Source organism: Protopterus annectens, chromosome 1.part0 (assembly GCF_019279795.1).
Source record: "Protopterus annectens isolate FY-2018-M chromosome 1.part0, PAN1.0, whole genome shotgun sequence".
NCBI classification, from domain to species: domain Eukaryota; kingdom Metazoa; phylum Chordata; order Ceratodontiformes; family Protopteridae; genus Protopterus; species Protopterus annectens.
Window position 1 is genome coordinate 1,423,427,589 of NC_056725.1, and position 14,802 is coordinate 1,423,442,390.

Here is a 14,802-nt window from a genome sequence, read left to right on the forward strand (position 1 = left end):
TAGGGGCCAGGCTAGACACAAGGAGTTTACGAGCTTTCATCACTGCGGACAGAGTTCAAAATCTGCAGCTCCAGGTGCGGGCCATCCTCCACTCAAGTTCTGTTCCGGCGGAGTTGGTCCTGAGGGCTCTAGGGTCCATGGCATCAGTTATAGCACTTCTTCCTCTTGCCAGGCTCAATATGCGCATTCTACAGTGGACGCTCTTAGTACAGTGGTCATACCTTGCTCTCCCCATGCATCATCCCATAGCGATCAGCAAGGCTTGCAAGCGGTCCCTCTTGTGGTGGCTCCACTCCCCGGATCTCCACAGAGGCCGCCCATTTTGTGCTTCTCCCCCTCTCGCCACGGTGACCACGGACGCCTCCGCCTCGGGTGGGGGCACTTTGGGCCGGACCGTCCAAGGCACGTGGGACGATTCAGAGACCTTACTGCATATCAATGTTCTAGAGATGAGAGCTGTGCTCTTAGCGTTGCTAGCACTTCAGGGCTTTCTTCCCTTGGGAACAATTGCGATTCAATCGGACAACATGTCTGTTGTCTGGTACATCAACAAGCAAGGGGGAACAAGGTCTTACCCTCTTTGTCGAGAAGCCATGAGAGTTTGGGAATGGGCAATCTCCACCAACCGCTTTCTAATAGCAACGCACATTCCGGGTCGGTCCAACATCCTAGCGGACAAGCTCAGTCGCACCATTCTGACCCCTTACGAGTGGTCTCTCAATTGTCGAGTAGCGGAACGCATATTCGCACGGTGGGGAACCCCTTCATGCGATCTTTTTGCCTCTCCCTCAAACACCAAGTGCGACAGTTTTTTCGCTCTGATACCTCCTTCCGGAGGTTCCCCAAGAGACGCTCTGGTGCATGCTTGGCCACCCGGTCTTCTGTATGCTTATCCACCCTTGCCTCTGATGCTCCAAGTTCTTCAGAAAGCCTCTCGGGTGGGTTGCAGAATGATTCTCATTGCTCCTTTTTGGCCTCGACAGATCTGGTTCCCCTTCCTAAGGTCTCACTCGGTGAATCCTCCTTGGATTCTAGATCCCATCCCGGATCTGATATCCCATCCATCCTGCATTCCTCCTCCGAATCTGGACAACCTGAAGCTGACCGCTTGGCTGCTCCAGTTCCACTCTTGATCAGGACTCCCGGTATTTCGTCACCTGTTAAGGCAATTTTGGTGGCAGCTCATAAACCATCCACTAGAAAGGTTTACCGCAGCAAGTGGAAACGTTTTTCTTTGTGGGCGGAGCGGCAAGGCCTGAATCCCTTCACGGTTCCTCTTCCATTAGTGCTTGACTTCCTAACCACTCTCTTTAACGATGGTGCCAGCAGTTCCACAGTCAAAGTACAACTGGCGGCTATTTCTCATTATCACATTGGCCATGACTCTAATCCTCTTATGTCAGCCAAATTGTGTAAGATTTTTCTCAAAGGAACTTTTCTTCTCAGGCCCCCTATAAAACAAGCGGTTCCTCCTTGAGACCTCTCTCTGGTTCTACAGGCCTTGACCGCCCCCCCTTTCGAGCCAGCGGCTACGGTGGATCTCAATTTTTTGTCCTACAAGACAGCCTTTTTGGTAGCCATTACATCGGCCAAGAGAGTTTCTGAGCTTCAAGCATTATCAGCTAAACCTCCTTACTTGGTATTTCATCCGGACCGTGTCTACCTCAGGACCAACCCGTCCTTTCTTCCTAAAGTCGCTTCTGAAGCAAACATCAATCAGTCCATTAACCTCCCTGTTTTCTTCCCTAAATATGAAAACAAAGGTGAATATAAGCTCCATTCATTAGATGTTCACAGGCAACTTAGATTTTATCTGAACAGGACGGCTGGTCATAGGCAATCTGACCAGTTGTTTATTTCCTTTGCAAAATTCAATTTGGGCAAGCCAATTTCTAAAGTTTCTCTGTCCCACTGGATTTCACAGTGCATCTTATTGGCTTATCAAGCTTTAGGAAGGCCCGCACCGGAGGGTGTACGCGCCCATTCAACCCGGTCAGTATCTACCTCGGCAGCCTTTAAGGCTAGGATTCCTCTAGATGATATTTGTGCAGCAGCCACGTGGGCTTCATCTCATACTTTTATTTCCCACTATAAGTTGGATCTTGCATCTAGGGGTAGAGCATCATTTGGCTCCGCGGTGCTCCGGAATATCCTTCCATGATGGCCGCCCAAGATTCAGGTAGCTGGAGACTCTGTCCCACAGGTTGCAGACAAATGAATCTCCTACTTCAGATTTAGAAGTTATGTACTCACCATAACGTTCCATCTGAGTAGGTGTATTCATTTGTCTGCAACCATCCCGCCCTCCTATCCCCCTGGCCTTTCAGTTTCCTGCATATGGTGTGTTACCCTTTTCAGGGTGTTTTTTTTTGCTATTGGCAAACTCGATCTGAGGTCATGAGGGTAGAGCAGGGCATTATGGGTGAGGGGAGGAGCTGAGAGCTTGGATCCATAGCTGGTAAACCATGCCGGTTCGGATCCGATGTCGGATCCATAACCCACAGGTTGCAGACAAATGAATACACCTACTCAGATGGAACGTTATGGTGAGTACATAACTTCTAATTCGATCGACTTGCGCAGCAACCCTAAGGGTTTGCCCGACTGCTCCTCTCTGGAGGCAGTCGGGGGGGGGGGGGGCCTTTCTCGGAACAAGTATCACATTGTGAGTCCATCACGACAGATGCTGGTTGCTCAGAATAATATCCAGAGGTTACTCTATTCCCTTTCTTAAATCCTCTTCCTCCGTCGGGACACCTCCCCGATGTCCCACCCAATCAGAGGGAGGCGACAGCTTTAGAGATAAGACCTGCTAAGAAAAAAGAGCCATCCAGTGCGTCCCTCCAGGCCAGTCCAGATCGGGCAATTACTCCAGGTTCTTTTTGGTGCCAAAAAAGACGGGGGACCTAAGACCAGTTCTTGACCTGTCTACACTGACCCTGTCCATTGCCAAAGAGAAATTCCGGATGGTCACCATTCAATCTATTCTCCCCCTGCTGCAGGAGAGCGACTGGATGTGCTCCATAGATCTCAAGGATGCATACTACCACATTCTAATGGACAGGCGATCCAGGAGGTTTCTCCGCTTTCGGTTGTGAGCCAGTCATCATCAGTTCAGGGTCTGTCCTTTTGGCCTCACCACAGCCCCCAGGGTGTTCACCAAGGTCATGGCAGTTGTAGCAGTCCACCTGAGGCTTCAGGGAGTACAGGTCTTTCCTTACCTGGACGACTGGCTTCTCGCCGCTCCGACCAGGCATCTATTATGCTCGGCCAGGGATTATTTCCTGCGTTTGGCCCACCTATTTGGGATCATCATAAATTACAAAAAATCTTCCCTTCACCATTCTCAGGTCCTGGACTTCATAGGGGCCAGAATAGACACGCTTCAGTCCAAGGCCTTTTTGACGTCAGACTCCGCAACCGAACTCTCCATGTCTTAGCCCTTCTACAGTCTTCGGCCCCACCGGCGGAATTAGTCCTGAGGGCCCTAGGGTCTATGGCGGCGGCCATCAACATTTCACCCCTAGCCCGCTTGAATATGAGGGTTCTTCAGTGGATCTTTCAGGTCCAGTGGTCCAGCCTTCGACACTCTTTGTACTCCCCTATTCCCCTCAGCAGGGTTTGCAGGGAATCTCTGCTTTTGTGCTCCATTCCAGAGAGCTTTGGGAAGGGCGGCCTTTTTTGATGCCTCTACCCCAAGCCACGGTGACCACGAACGCTTCTCGCCTAGGGTGGGGGGGGGGCATTGCATGGGCAGAACCGTCCAAGGCATGTGGACTCCAACAGAGACTGTTCTACAGATCTGTGTCTGGAGATGAGGGCGGTGTTTCTAGCGTTGCAGGCTCTCAATGCCCTTCTTCCTCTAGGGACTATTGCAATTCAGACAGACAGCATGTCAGTGGTCTGATACATCAACAAACGTGGGGGGCAGGTCTTTGCTCTCTGCCGAGAGGCCATGAGAGTTTGGGAGTGGGCGATATCCACCAACCGTTTTCTGTTGGTAACGCACATTCCGGGTCGGTCCAACATTTTAGCGGACAAGCTGAGTTGAACTATCCTCTCACCTTACGAGTGGTCTGTGAACCCATTGGTAGTGAAACAGATATTCCTCAAATGGGGTCAACCTTGCTGCGATCTGTTCGCATCGCCTTCGAACGCAAAGTGCCGCAAGTTTTTCGCTCTAATCCCTCCACCGGGGGAGAGCCCCAGAGACGCCCTGGTTCATGCTTGGGCATCTGGTCTTTATGCTTATCCTCCCCCATTAATGACAAAATTCTTCCAGAAAGCTTGTCTGTTGGGAAGCAGGGTTATCCTCATAGCCCCAATCTGACCTCGTCAAACCTGGTTCCCATACCTGCGGTCTCATCTCATTACTCCTCCCTGTATCTTAGATCCCATTCCCGATCTGATTTCTCATCCTTCAGGACTGAAAACCGCGAACCTGGACTACCTCATGCTTTCCGCTTGGTTGATCCAGTTCAGTTAGTGGCTAGGACTCCCGGCATCTCATCCGCAGTCAAATCCATTCTGGTGGCGGCACATAAGCCTTCTACCAGGAAAGTCTACAACAGTAAATGGAAAAGTTTTTTTATTTGGGCTGGGCATAGGAATCGGGACCCCTTAACAGCTCCCATTCCAGCAGTACTCGAGTTCTTATCCCACATTTTTCATCAGGGGGCCAGATGTTCATCATGTTACCCTGCTGCAGTCATCACACTTGGGTTATCCTGTTGTCAGGTGGTCCCGCAGTCGGCCTGAATTCCAAAGTCTTGGTCCGTCGTCGGTTGTTGTCGCTTCTTCCCTGACGTCAGTGCACCAGGGGTATATAAGAGGCATCCGACACCATTTTCTTCAGTCTTTCTTGCCACGTGGTGCCCGAAGCAGAAGCAGTTCGCAAGTGCCGGTCGGCCGAAACCTGAGATTTTCGAATCAAGTTTCAGTCCGAAGTATTCAAAGCTAAGTACCCTGTTGGGGAATCTTTTCTTGCCTCAGTCCGATGTCAGAAAAAGTTAATTAATTTCTTGTGAGAAGCAAATACCTCATAAGGACTTTTATTCTTATTGTATACCTTGCCTAGGCCCAGACCACGACGTCACTGGTTGTCGGTTTTGTGCTTGGTTCAATAAGCGAACTCTAAAGTGACGCTTTGATTTCGCATGACACTACGGTAGGAAATTTAATTACACTATGCCGTCGGTGCAACCGACTACCGGCATGCATAAAAAACGCAAAGATAAAGACAGGCAGCCTAGATCCAAGCCAGACTCCGAGGCCTCGGCTGGGCCGGTCGCCGGTCCTCCGGTTTTCAGTGAGGCGCCTACGCAGCCCCTGGCTACCGCAGAATTGGAACTCCAGACCGCTTCGGAATCTCTAGCAGAGAGTTCTAGGCCGACGCAGCCATTTTCTTTAGGCCCTACAGACATTGCAGAAAGAGAAGCTGGTGCTTTAGAAACGCTTTTGGTTTCAGAAGGTGTCTTCAGACTGACTACTCTCACCATAAAATCTTATGCTAAGCTTAAGACTTCTCTAAAACCAAAAAAAGACTGCACTTCAGTCTCCAGTTCATGGCCTCATGCCCAAGAAACATATGCTTAAAATGGCTGAAAATTTGATTTCTGTAATCAGGGGTTCCCAGAAAGGGACTCCAGAGCACTAGATAGGTGGGGGAAGAAGGTTTACACCTCAGCTACTCTAGCTATGAGAGCACTAAATTGTCAATTTCATATGCTTAAATACCAGCAATTCCAAATGTCTCAAATGAAACAAAAGATGAGCACGCACCGTCAGCAGTCTGAATTCAAGGAAATGCAGGATCTGTTGCATGCAGCTAAACAGGTGGGCAAACATACTTTACAATGTGGATTTGATTACTTGGAAGCTTCTTGTAGAGCAGCTGTTACTGGGTCTGTTATAAGTAGGCATGCTTGGTTAAAGGAACAAACTCTGCCAGATCATGTTAAAGCAAAGTTACTAGATACACCCTTACAGCTGTCTTATTTGGGGTTAAAGCAGAAGAGGTTTTAAAGAAAATGGAGGATAAGGCAAAATCTATGCAGACTGCCAAAGATTTCTTACAGGTACAGCCCCCACGCTTCAGCAGAAATAGGCCAACAAAAAAATTGGTCCTTTCCGGCTTCTGACAGACCACAGAGGGGTAAATATAGGCGCCCAAGGGGCAGAGGACAAGCACAAATCCCTTACAAACCTCGCCAATAGGGCACTGCAACACAGAAGGGAGGAGAAGACTGGTCTCAAACAACTAGAAGGCAAACTGTGACTTGCACCTTAAACTGCCAAGCAAAACTCTCTTGGCAGCTCCCTTGGGAGGAAAATTAGCAATTTTTGCAGACAACTGGCGCATCGTCACAAAGGACAAATGGATCCTAGACATTATCTCACAAGGATACAGATTCCATTTACACACCTTGCCAAGGATAAAAGGAATGCCAAACCTGCCAAAAAATCAATGTGCAGAGGCACAAAAACAAATTACAGCTCTCATGGACATGAGAGCCATTAAGCTGGTACCTGCACAGGATCAAGGCCCAAGGATTTTACTCTAGGCTCTTTCTAGTCTCCAGAAAGGACAATGCTTGGAGACCCATTCTGGACCTTACAATTCTAAACACCTTCCTGCAAGTACCCAAATTCAAGATGCTTAACACTGCAGCAGCTTCTTCCCATGTTGGGCAAGAAAGCTTGGCTAGTAACGTTGGACCTCAAGGAGGCATACCTGCATGTCCCTATCAGACAAAATTGCAGAAGATGCCTCCGTTTCATTGCAGGTTCAACCCATTACCAATTCTCTGCACTGCCCTTTGGCTTATCTACTGCGCCCAGGGTCTTCACAAAATGCCTGGCAGCAGTAATTGCGTACTGCAGACAGAGGAAGTCAAATATATCCATACCTGGACGACTGCCTCATCCAAGCAGAAAGCAAGGACATTCTCTTAAAACATCTGACTTTTGTAAAGCACCTTCTAAGTTGCCTAGGGTACACAGTAAATGAAAAGAAATCAAAACTAGTGCCCTCACAAAATATGGCATTCCTAGGTGCCAGCTTGAATACAACAGCCCAGATGGCTTATCTGACGCAAGACAAGCAACTACAACTAACTCAATACTTCAAAACCAATGGCAACAAAGACCCAACTCCCTGCAAGAAAAATTCTGCAGGCCTTGGGCTTCATGGCATCTTGCATACTACTAATACCATTTGCAAAACTGCATATGATGAAATTACAATGGTACCTAAAAAGCATATGGACTCAACACCGCCACAGCTTGGAAACAATGATACCTCTCATTCCCTGCCTTCAACAGGAGTTTCTGTGGTGGTCACAGGCATGTCACCTCAACAAGGGTCAGCCTTTCACCTTACCCCCAGCCAGGCAAACTATGACAACAGATGCATCGGACTATGCCTGGGGGGGCACACATGACAGGACGGTGCGTTCAAGGCATATGGACTGCAGATCAAAGGAATCTGCACATCAATCAAAAAGAAATGCTAGCTGTACAGAATGCCCTGACTGCCTTCAAGGACCTCTTACATCCAGGACAGCTTACAATAAGGACAGACAACACTACAGTGATGTGGTACATAAACAAACAAGGGGGTACACACTCCTACCCTCTATGCAGGCAAACAAGGACATTGTGGAACACAGCACTGGCTTACCAAGTTCAAATACAAGCTCAATTCCTGCCAGGAAAAAAACACATTGGCAGATGACATAAGCAGAAACTTCATGGATCCCCACGAGTGGAAACTGGATCCACAAGTATTTGCAATGATAACTCAAAAGTGGGGGCACCCAGACATAGACCTGTTTGCCCGCCCCCAAAACTATCGGCTAACAAAATTTTGCACAAGAACGTTTCACAATCAAGCTTGGAAAGTGGACGCACTCTCATTCAGTTGGAGAATGCTGACATGAATGTTCTTGGAGCCAGTCTCTAGGAAAGGACACAGCCATGCCCACCATACCTCAAACCCTAGATTGCCTAGTGGAGCTGCTCCACAAAGGCCTATCCTTCTCATCAATTAAGATTTCGTGCCTCTACCATTTCAGCTCATTACAATACTGAACCCACCTCTCTTTTCTCACCCTCTCATCAAACAGTTTGAGAGGAGCCAACAATTTAAGGCCCCCGAAGAGAGCTCCCACCCCTGCCTTGGACCTTTTCTTTGTGCTAGAAAAGCTCTTGCTTCCCCCTTTTGAGCCTGCTGTTGCAGCGCAGTTAAAATTCCTCTCTTGAAAAACAGCCTTACTTCTTGCCATCTCGTCAGCAAGAAGAGTGTCTGAGTTACCGGCACTAATGGCTGTGGAACCTTTCATTATTTTCCATGCGGACATGGTTTCCCTCCGGGCTAACCCATTGTTTATGCCCAAGTTGGTATCCAATGTGGCTTTAAACCAATCCATCCATTTACCAACCTTTTTCCCTAATCCTCAGAATAAAGGGGAAAGAATCATGCACTCCTTGGACTTGTACAGACAGCTCAGGTCCTACCTTGACGGGACTAAACCTTTCAAAAAATCTGACCAGCTGCTAGTCTGCTTTGCTACAGGGAAAAAGGGCAAGGCCATTTCAAAGCAAACCATTTCCAGATGGATAGCATACTGCATCCATTTCTGCTACAAACACCATGGAAAATCTACCCCACAGGAGATCAGAACTCATTCTACTAGGGTTATGTCATCCTCTAGAGCATTTATCAGGGGAGTCGCTACCAGGGACATCCTAGAAGCTGCAGCCTGGAGTACTGTACACACCTTCACCAAGCATTACCACTTACCTGTCTTCCAAATCCAGAGCTGAATTTGCCACAGCAGTCTTGCAAGGCCTGCTAGCTAGCCCTAATACTTCTTGACTGCCTCCACCCCTCCTCAGCTTCGGGAATCAACCCAAGTGTGATGACTGCAACAGTGAAACACGAAGAACATAGTACAGTTGTGTACACTTGCCATAAATGTAGATGTTCGAGAGTATTCACTGTTGCATTCCTGGTTACCCTCCCTCCAATCTCTGACTTTTCTATACTTTCTACCTGCCCTGTTTTTGGCTATATCTTTTGGCAATCTTATTTACTTGAGGCTTTCCCCACCATGTAATTGATTCCTATTTTGGGGGCTCCTAACATCTGGGGCAAGAAAAACTGATGTAATGGAGTCTGCTGCATGTTTTATACCCCTAACAACCTGACATCATGAAGAGGCAACAGCATCCATTGCAGAAATCCCAAGACTCTGGTATTCGGGCCGACTGAGGGCTACCTGCAGGCAGATAACCCAAGTGTGATGACTGCAACAGTGAATACACTCTAACATCTACATTTATGGTAGGTGTACACAACTGTACTTTCTGCAACTTGAGTCTTCCTCTCTTTCAGCTATACTTCCTGTGCTTCCACCCTTCCTGAATGCATTTAACTTTGTAAGAAACCAGACTCTCATTCTCCAGCCCTTAAAAGACCAGACAGATTTTATAAGGTACCTGATGACCAACATTTTCTGGTAAAACCTCCACCGACAGTACCTGATGACCAACATTTTCTGGTAAAACCTCCACTGACAGTCCCAGCTGTCGTTGCTGTGGCTCCTGACAGACAGTTTAGATAGGTAAAACCATTGGTAGACCGGGTAAAAAGGTGTACACTTCCTCTACCCTGGCTTTCACAGCCATTAATTACCAAACACACATGGTCAAATACGCTCTGGATCTAGTGTCCCAGGCCTTAGACCTGCTACCCTCTACACCTGACTGTACTAAGTCTGACATTGCATCAAAACTGTCCTTAGCCTCACAAGTGGCCAGGCACTCCATCAGGTGTGGTTATGACGCAGCAGAAGCCTCAGCCAGGTCTGCAACTTCTGCATTTGCCCTTCGCAGGTATTCTTGGCTACACTTACAAGCTCTTCCATAGGATTTCTAGTCAAAAATTATGGATGCTCTACTGGACCACGACTTACTTTTTTGCAAAAACTCAACTGAGCTCTTCAAAAACTTGCGAGAGAAAAGCAAAGAGCTGCGAGACATCAAACGTTTGCTGGTGTCCCCTTTCCCTAAGTACTACAGGAGTTACCCAGCAAAAACTTATTTTGTCAGGAGGATTCCTTTCTCTTCTCAGCCTTCCTCCTCCAGACCTAAGAGTATCCAGGAGATAGCTTTACCCCAGACCAACTAACAATTAACCTCCCTCCAAACAGCCATTTCCGGACAGAGGGGTCCCCACTTCTGCACAACTGCCTTTCCCACCTTCCCTCGTCTGCGAGGCTACCCCACTGCCTCCTCTTTTGGAAAATTATCACCTCAGACCAGTGGGTCCTTTCCATAATTTAAAAGGGATACTTTCTATCTTGGAGGGAAAAACCAAGGCCAAAAACCATCCCCTTCCCACCAAAAAAACAGCTCCACCTCTTCCCTCTCATTCTGCTGGAGCTCCTCTCCCTAGGAAGAATAGAACCTGTCCCTTTGGGCCAGGAAGGAAAAGGATTTTACTCTAGTCTGTTCCTAGTCCCCAGAAAGGATGATCCTTGGAGACCCATACTAGACCTTTCCTTCCTAAGTCTGTTCTAAAAGCTCCATCTTTCAAGATGCTCTCTCTGCAAACTCTCCAAACCATTTCGTATTAGATCAGGAAATCAATTATTTTTTGTTACTCACACCATGGCAAAGACTTGCTTCTTGGTGTAAGAGCTCACTCAACCAGGGGCATGGTTACATCCAAGACTTTTCTCAAAGGCCTAGACACAGCTTCCATCCTGGAAGCAGCTTACAAATTAGACCACGTCTGTAGGGCCAGAGCAATCTTGCAAGGATTCCTGGAATCCTCTACTTCTGCCTCCTCCCGTCACTCTTCCTAAGCTGTGGTACTCTCCCACACCCTGAATACTGTGACACTGGAATAGAAGGACATGGAATAGTTGTGTAAAATCTTATCGTAACCATAGATGTCCTTCTCTATCCATATTGCAGTATTCCTTCCCACCCTCCATGCCCCCTATTCTTCTCTTATTGCAGGTACTGTCCCCTGACCACTGCTTCCACTCCCAGAAGGCCTGTCTGTTCAGCCTTACAGTGGCATTTGTTCCTTTTGTTGGCATCTTGTTCTCCTGTTAGGCCACTCCTCTGGGCTTCAAGCTCTGAGGTCTGTGTGCGCAGACGTCACATTTAAGGTCCCTGGTTTATGGCCGTGTGTGACGTCCCACACACCTACAGCAGCCAGGCTTAAGCTTTTGTATAGGAGCTGATGTCAGATCGCCTGAGGCAGAAAATCCCACACCATGAATACAGCAACATGGAAGAGAAGAACATCTATGGTTATGATAGGATTTTACACAACTTTTCTTTTTAACTACTCAGGTTTTCTGATATTGACATTGTTCAACTTTTCTGAAAATCTGAAATGTCTGCTTCTGTAGTACAGAGAGAAATAGTGCAAAGCTGTTGTGTGCTAAAAAAAAAAAGCGTGAGAGAGGATAAGTAGAGAAGCTATGCTGTATTAATTGCTCAAACCTATGGATGCTAACATTAGTACTGTTTTCAGTTTAAAGTATTTTTTTGAAAGAATAGTATACTTAAGATTCTCATTTCTGTTCACAGATATTTGTTGGCAAAATTCCAAGAGACATGTTTGAAAACGAGCTTGTTCCATTATTTGAAAATGCTGGGCCTATTTGGGACTTGCGTTTAATGATGGATCCCTTGACTGGTTTAAATCGAGGTTATGCTTTTGTTACTTACTGCACTAAGGAAGCTGCACAGGAAGCCGTCAAGTTGGTATGCTTTTCACTTTTTTCTTCGTTATTGCTCTTTAGATTTGTTTGCTTTATTTCTGTAAATCATTCAGTCTTGCACAAATAGAGTGGAAATTTATTTTGAAATGTTGATAGTGTCTTGAAAATTAACTTTACAAAGAATGAGGGTGAATCTGGCTTTGCAGAACTTGAGCTACAGGATTCAGTGCAAGTAATTGTTTTACTGTAAATAGTTTGTTTCTAATGTATACTTTTTTTTGAATGTGCCCCTGTAGCAGCCAGATCCCCACACACACTGTAGCTAGGCACCTAAGTGTTTGCTGTGTCTGGTAGTACTAGGAGTGGTAGCCTTCAGGGGGTTAATTACTGCACTGAAAGGGATGAAAGAAACACCCTTTGGAACTATTTAACATGTGAAAGACTTACACATATTAGATTAAGGATTTCCTTCGATGTCCTTCAAGAATGCAACTGCAGTCATAACATGTGGGTTGTCCTGCCTCAGGCAGCCCTCGGTCGGCCGGATTCCAAAGTCTGGGTCCGACGCCGGCTGATGTCGCATTTCTCTCCGACGTCAGAGCGGCTGGAGTATATAAGCATCAGCCGACGCCATTTTCTTCAGTCTTTCTTGCCGCGCGGTGCCCGAAGCAGAAGCGGTTCGCGAGTGCCGGTCGGTCAGCTCCTGTATTCTACGATACCGAAGTCATCAAAAAAGCTAAGTACCCCATTGGGGACCTTTTCTTGCCTCAGCCGATGTCAGAAATTACTGAAAAAGTTAACAATTGTCTTTTTTGTGGTAAACAAATACCGCATAAGGATCTCCACTCTTACTGCCTCCCTTGCCTGGGCCCAGACCACGACGTCTCGGCCTGTGTAGCCTGTGCTCGCTTCAACAAGCACACTCTCAGGCGCCGGGCGGAGTTCGCTGAAGATTTTTTCGGCGATAAATTTGCTTACACCATGCCGTCGGATCTTCCGACATCGCAAACTCCTAAAAAGCGAAAACACCGGGACCGACATCCTCGGCCCGCGTCTACCACTGACTCCACGCCAAAACCTAGCGCGAGTGCTCCGGTTCCCTCTGAGACGGTATCTCGCTCCGAACCGAAGACACCGCATTACCGACGACTCCAATTCCAGACATTACTCCGCCAGTTATAGATTTTCCTCCGGATACCGAAACCGAGGCAATGCCTGAGACCATTGCTGTGGACAAGGTCACTCCGGCACGTGGAGCTGCCAGGCCTCCTATGGCCATGTCTATTAAGGCCTACACTAGGGTTAAGGCAACCAGCAAAACAAAGCATATTACTTCTAAATCCTTACCTCAGCCGACTCCGGAGACACAAATTATGTCTATGGCTGCTGATTTAATTTCCATGATTAGAGGTTCACAGGCCCATCCTGAGAGAGCATCCCAGCCTCCTCCTGATAAAAGGCCCCGGGTTGAACCCTCTGACCCTACTCCTTCAGATGAAGACTCTGAGGGCTCTGTCCACTCTGATAGCCAGGAAGAGCTCTTCCAGACCTATGAGGACTCAGATGCAAAAGATTCCATCCCTTCGGCCTCCCCTCCTGAGGATATTTCTTTTGGGAAAGTTCTGCACACCATGAGGGAACATTTCAAGTGGCAAGGACAGGAATATTCTGATTCTAGGAAACGCCTTAGGACTTTCCTTAAGAAGCCTCAGCACAGGCCCTTAGCTATTCCTCCTGTACTTGATGTTCTGGATGATTTGTATTCTGACTCTAGTGCTACCCCTGATTCTCTTCCTCCTGCTCCAGCCAAGCCAGACAGGTATTACAGAGTCCCTGAAACTCATTCCCATTTATTTAGGACCCATACTGCTGATTTGGAAACTGTTTCACAGGGGCCTAAAGGAGTTTCTGCCTCCACCTCAGAAAATCCTTTGCCCTCCAACAGGGAAGCGAGGTCATTAGAGAGATGGGGTAAAAATGTTTACACATCCACTACCTTATCTATGAGAGCTTTAAATTGCCTTTTTCATATGTTACAATATCAGGATTATCTCTCAGAAGATTTACAAAAAACATTAGCTTCTACTGATCCTTTAGACAGGAAGACTTTGCAGGAAGCTGTACATAACACTCGGCAAGTAAGCAATCACTTCCTGCAGTGTGGATATGATGCACTGGAAGCTTCATGTAGGGCAGCTATGACAGGGGCAGTGATTCGTAGACATGCTTGGTTAAAAGATCAACCTCTACCAGATCATGTAAAGCAAAGCTTCTGGATGCACCTTTGGAAAAGAACAAGCTTTTTGGTGCAAATGCTAAGGATGTCTTAAAGACCATCGAAGAAAAAGCAAAATCAGTTCAGACTGTGAAAGATTTCCTCCAGGTTCAACCCCCCAGGTTCAGTAGGAATTGGCCTTCAAAAAACTGGTCCTTTCCTAATCCAGAAAAGTTTCAAAGGGGTAAGAACAGACGTGGCCGAGGAAGAGGCCAATACAGAGGCTCTTACAGGGGACGACAATGGCAGCCAGGAAACCAAAGAAGTGATGCAGGGGTTTCACCTGCCCAACAACCACAGACTCAATGACTTTCCTCTACTACCGCCTACCAGGGAACAACTAGAAGCTCCCTTGGGCGGGAAATTATCTCTGTTTGCAGAAAACTGGCACAGACTGACAAAGGACAAATGGATTTTGGACATTATAGACCGAGGGTACAGGTTTCATTTTCATACCTTGCCAAGAAAACAAGGCATGCCAAACCTACCACAAAATCAGAGGGCAGAGGCTATCAAGCAAATCACTCTGCTGACTCGAATGAAAGCAATAGAAAGAGTTCCACAACAAGAACAAGACCAGGGGTTTTACTCAAGACTGTTCCTTGTTCCAAGAAAAGAATCTCAATGGAGACCAATACTGGACTTGTCCGCATTAAACACCTTTCTCATAGTACCAAAGTTCAAAATGCTGACTCTACAGCAACTCCTTCCCATGCTGGGCAAGGAGTCGTGGCTGATTTACTCTGGACCTCAAGGAGGCATAACTGCATGTCCCTATCAGAC

At 47.2% G+C, this 14,802-nt stretch overlaps 1 protein-coding gene across 4 annotated transcripts in view; it reads left to right on the forward strand.

Annotated features, from left to right (window-relative positions):
• LOC122798492 (synaptotagmin binding cytoplasmic RNA interacting protein) overlaps positions 1 to 14,802 on the forward strand; it is a 1,585,553-nt gene that overhangs the window by 493,257 nt on the left and 1,077,494 nt on the right. For all 4 annotated transcript variants that reach the window (XM_044067491.1, XM_044067500.1, XM_044067509.1 and 1 more), the window contains exon 6: positions 11,611 to 11,787. In XM_044067491.1, the coding sequence (XP_043923426.1) occupies positions 11,611 to 11,787 (177 nt within the window). The remainder of the gene's footprint in view (positions 1 to 11,610; positions 11,788 to 14,802) is intronic.